Genomic DNA, 5,092 nt, shown 5'->3' on the forward strand with positions numbered 1-5,092 from the left:
AGAGCTAGTTCCAGGACAGGCTCCAAAACCACAGAGAAACCCTGTCTCGAAAAAAAAAAAAAGTTTATAGCTGGGCAGTGGTGGTACACACCTGTAATCTCAGCACTTGAGAGGCAGAGGCAGGTGGATCTGTGAATTCAAGGCCAGCCTGGTTTAAAAGCGAGTTCTAGGACAGCCAGGAGAGCTGCTATGCAGAAAAACCCTGTCTCAAAAAAAACAAAACAAAAAGCAAAAACCAACCAAAGAAAAAAGAATAGATTTACTTTATGATCAGGTGTAATGGTGCATGCCTTTGATCTCAGCACTTAGGAGGCAGAGGCAGGTGGATCTCTGTGAGTTTAAGGCCAACCTGATCTACATAGTTAGATAGATAGTCAGGACTACACAGAGACTCTGTCTCTAAAACAAACAAACAAGAATAAGTTTACTGGGGCTGAAGAAATGGCTCAGTGGTTAAGAGCACTGGCTACTCTTACAGAAGACTCAAGTTCAATTCCCAGCACCCACGTGGTGTTCATAGCTGTCTGTAAGTAACTCCAGTTCTGGGGGATCCAAAGTTTTCTTCTGAATTCATTGGGCACCAAGTGTGCATCTAGTGCACAGACATACATGAAGGCAAAAACACTCATACAAATACATAAATCTTAAATGACTCTTTGTATTTCACTGCACGTCCTCCCAGCACGGCGAGGGTTAGCAGGGCAAGCAGGTCTCCTGAGGCGCAGACTGGCACCAGCACACCCACACTTTCTCCACACATTGTACACCTGTCGTGTCTGAAGGGTGTAGAAGAGATGGGGCCTTGTCTCCTGTGATAAACACACAAGTCCAGGGCACAGTGGGGAATTTGTTTGCCACAGGTCCCCAGGGTGGATGGAAAACTAGACAGGATGATCGTCTGGGGGACTGAATGTCACAGTTCAACTTGGTGTTTTTTTTTTCCTTTTGTTATTTATTTTTATTCTGTGTGTATGAGTGTTTTGTGTGCATGGTGTCAACAGAGGTTGGAAGAGGGTTCCAGATCCCTTGAAACTGGACTTAATGGACAGTTATCAGCTGCCATGTGGATGCTGGGAATTGAACCTAGCTCCTCTAGAAGAGCAGCTGGTGCTTCTAATCACTGGACCATCTCTCCAGCCCCAGCTTGGTGTTTCTTGAAGTTGTTTATTAGTGATACTAGGAAGTGATCATTTAATTTTGAACCATATTGCAAGGATTCTCAAACATATAGATAATATTTTAATTTTGTTAGATGTATTCACTTTATGTGTGTATATTTTGTCTTCATGTATGGCTGTGTGCCACATGCATGTATAGTACCCTCAGACATCAGAAGATGACAGTGGATCCCTTGGAACTGAAGTTATAGATGGTTGTGAACCACATGTTGATGTCAGAGAATAGAACCCAGGTCTTCTGCAAGAGCATCAAGTGCTCTTAACCACTGAGCCCTCTGGCCCACATAGGTAGCATTTTATTGTTCAGTTACCTGCACACTTACTAAATGAAAGTGTCGGATTTGTGCGGGCTGGGGTCAGAAGCAGGTCAGCACAGAGGGGTCAAGAGTTAGAAGACCTAGAAGATGACCTGCCAATTCAGCAGGTATTTGGCACATGACCGTGGTCGGTCTGAATTCTTTATTAAGTTCAGAAGTCCAGTGCTAGTCTAGAGACTAGTAAAGTTCTGTTTCAAAACAGCAAAGTCCTGTTTCAAGGGGGGGGGATTGAAGAAAGAAAGATAACAAATTTATTAAAGTGCCTCTTGTAGAAGCACAGTCCCTTGACTGCTCGGGCTTATCTATCAGCTGTAGGCTAGAGCTGCAGGAGAGGAGGGGGCAGGACTCCTCCAGCTGGGGCTTGGTGTTGAGTCAGCTTTCCAGGGAAGCTTTGTGAGCTGAGTCCTAACTCGCTGACTTCACAGTTTTGGAGGAGGGAGGGTAGGGCATGTGGAAAGGGGTTGGCCATGTGTAGGAGCAGGGCCCAGTGCTAAGAAGACCAGTTCTTGACCAGTTTCGTTTGTTTTTCTGAGACAGGATCTTTCTGTGTAGCCCTGGCTGTCCTGGAACTCACTCTGTAGATCAGGCTGGCCCAGAACTCACAGAAATCCTCCTGCCTCTGCCTTCCTAGTGCTGGGACTAAAGGCGTGCGCCACCACCACCAGTACTTGACCAGGGTTTGGAGGGAAATAAACGAGAGTTTGTTCTTCACTTGCCACTTGCGTCAGGCACCGTTTCTAGGAAGATGCCGAGGTGGGAAAGACACAGAGCCCTTGCCCTGCTGAGTTTGTATTCTAGGGGAAGGATTAGGCAAGGGAAGGATTAGCAGGAGGATTTTTTTCAGTGAGACAGCAGGTATGTTTATGAGGCAGCCAGAGGAGGCTGGGAAGACTAATTGGCATTAGATGTAGGGATGCCTTCACTGAGGTCCTGGGTGATGATTCCATATTAAAGGGCTGACTGGAGGAAGGCACACAACTGGACTGGAGCATTTCATGCATCTAAGCTTCCTTAGCAGACAAAGCGGCTAAGGAGTATGGAAGCTTAGACCTTCCCAGCACCCGAGATGCCGAGGCTGGACTGACAAGAGTTCACAACAAGCCTGGGTTAGATAGTGAATTCTAGGCTAGCCTGTGAGGAACACCCCCCCACCCCCAATCCCAGCCAAAACAAAAACAAACAGAGCCAGGTATGGTGGCTCAGGCCTGTCATCCCAGCACTTGGTGGGTAGAGGCAGGAGAATCTGAAGTTCTCGGGCATCCCTGGCTGCTTAGTGAATCAAGGCCAGCATGTGTTTTCCCATCTGAAAATAAAGGAGCTCTTTTGTGATGTGGTGTGAGAGTCCCGTGAGGGTTTCCAGCCTGCATGTGGAGCACGTAAGCTACTCTCTAGAAGGGCTCTCTGCAGGAGGGTAGACAGTGCAACGGATGGTGTTTCTGATTCACTGTTCTTCACCCCAGGTTCTAGGAAAAGATCACCCAGATGTGGCCAAGCAGTTAAACAACTTGGCCTTGCTGTGCCAGAACCAGGGCAAGTATGAGGAGGTGGAATATTACTACCAGAGGGCCCTGGAGATCTACCAGACAAAGCTAGGGCCCGATGACCCAAATGTGGCCAAGACGAAGAATAACCTGGTATGTTCCAGATGGGCCGTGAGTCCCCTGCAGATAAAAATCCAGTTGTGTTTCTGTGAAGGCACTGAGTGCTGTGTTTTATTTGAAGGCCTCCTGTTATCTGAAACAAGGGAAGTTTAAACAAGCGGAAACGCTGTACAAGGAGATTCTCACCCGTGCACACGAACGGGAGTTTGGTTCTGTGGATGGTAAGAAATATTCTAAGCAAATGTATTGATTGTATGTATTTAAAAAAGTGGTTTCCAACTTGAATTGGCAATTATGCCCTAGTCCACACAGCATGCTCACCCTACCCTTTTAAAGATTTTACTATTTTATATTGTTGTAGTTACTTTTCTATTGCAGTAAGGGACACCATGACCAAGTCAATTTATAAAAGAAAGCATTTAATTGGGAGTTTGCTTGTAATTTCCTTACTTAGTGAATGAACGTTAAGGAGGGGTCCTTACTGCAGTGTGTCTGGGTGCTGTCCGCAGCCCAGTGAAGCCACCTCCTCTCATGCCCTTTCACAAGTGCACTTCTACAGAGTCTGTGCTTGCTTCAGACACGGCTCTGCCAGCAACTCCAGAATCTTTGCTTTGTCATCATCTTGTCTAGTTTTCCGTCCACCCTGGAGACCTGTGGCAAATACATTCCCCACTGTGCCCTGGACTTGTGTGTTTGTCACAGGAGACAAGGCCCCATCTCTTCTATACCCTTCAGACATGACAGGTGTTTAGTGTACAATGTGTGGAGAAAGTATGGGTGTGCTGGTGCCAGTCTGCGCCTCAGGAGGCAGGTGTGGTCCTGCTTGCCCTGCTAACCCTCGCCATGCTGGGAGGACGTGCAGTGAAGTATGTATTTTTTTTTTTTTTTTGGGAGACAGGGTTTCTCCGTAGCTTTTGGTTCCTGTCCTGGAACTAGCTCTCGTAGACCAGGCTGGCCTCAAACTCACATAGATCCGCCTGCCTCTGCCTCCCGAGTGCTGGGATTAAAGGCGTGCGCCACCACCGTCCAGCTGAACTGTGTATTTTATAGAATTGAAATTGCTGAGTCAGGGCCTGGAGAGATGACTCAGTAGTTAAGGCACTGACTGCTCTTTCAGAGGTCCTGAGTTCAGTTCCCAGCACCTGTATGGCAGCTCACAACTGCCAGTGATGGGATCAGACGCTCTCTTCTGGAGTGCAGATGTGCATGTTGACAGAGAACCATACGCATAAATATACAAATAAATCTTAAATTGCTGAGTCTAAAATATTTTTTGTGTTTATTTTCTTGACAAAATCTCACATGAAACATTGAGCTAGAATTTTGAGTGTGTGGGAAAGTTCACAGGGTGATCCAGAGGGAATTTCTGTTAATTATCGCATGCACACGTGTGGTTTTCTTTCACTTAAGCATTTGTTATTTATGTTAAAAATTATTTTTATGTGTATGGATGTTACAGAGTCTCATTTGACATCCTCAATGTGAGACATAACTGTTGCCTTCCGGTACCCTGGGTAGGGTTTTCCTGTCAGAATTAGGCCAGGGAGAGGATGAGTGTTTAGGTGCTCGCCATGTTCCAATCCCCAGGCATAGAGATGCCAGGCAGGCACGGTAGCCTCAGAAGAGGGAACAGAATCTCCGGTGCAAGCTGGCCAGAGACAAGCTGTGTTAGTGCGTTCTGGGCTTGTTGAGAGGCCCTGCCTCATTGAGTACAACAGAAAGAGGGCTAGGAGGACTCCAGGCACCAACGTGGCACCTCCATGTGTATATTCAGCATGTGCATGTTTACTCCCACATACATCTGACATGTATACACATATGAAAAACGGAAAATTCCTGAGAAGGCTCATATAAGCAACAAGATAAAACCTTGCAGTCACTGTCAGCCTTAGAAGTCATCTGCTCGCCGGGCGGTGGTGGCGCACGCCTTTAATCCCAGCACTCGGGAGGCAGAGGCAGGCGGATCTCTGTGAGTTCGAGACCAGCCTGGTCTACA

General features: G+C 46.9%; 1 protein-coding gene across 16 annotated transcripts in view; it reads left to right on the top strand.

Annotated features, from left to right (window-relative positions):
- Positions 1–5,092, top strand: part of Klc1 (kinesin light chain 1) — a 54,229-nt gene that overhangs the window by 27,491 nt on the left and 21,646 nt on the right. For all 16 annotated transcript variants that reach the window (XM_013355723.2, XM_005343585.3, XM_005343587.3 and 13 more), the window contains exons 8-9: positions 2,956–3,129; positions 3,218–3,317. In XM_013355723.2, the coding sequence (XP_013211177.1) occupies positions 2,956–3,129; positions 3,218–3,317 (274 nt within the window). The remainder of the gene's footprint in view (positions 1–2,955; positions 3,130–3,217; positions 3,318–5,092) is intronic.

The sequence above is a fragment of the Microtus ochrogaster genome, chromosome 1 (genome assembly GCF_000317375.1).
Source record: "Microtus ochrogaster isolate Prairie Vole_2 chromosome 1, MicOch1.0, whole genome shotgun sequence".
NCBI lineage: Eukaryota > Metazoa > Chordata > Mammalia > Rodentia > Cricetidae > Microtus > Microtus ochrogaster.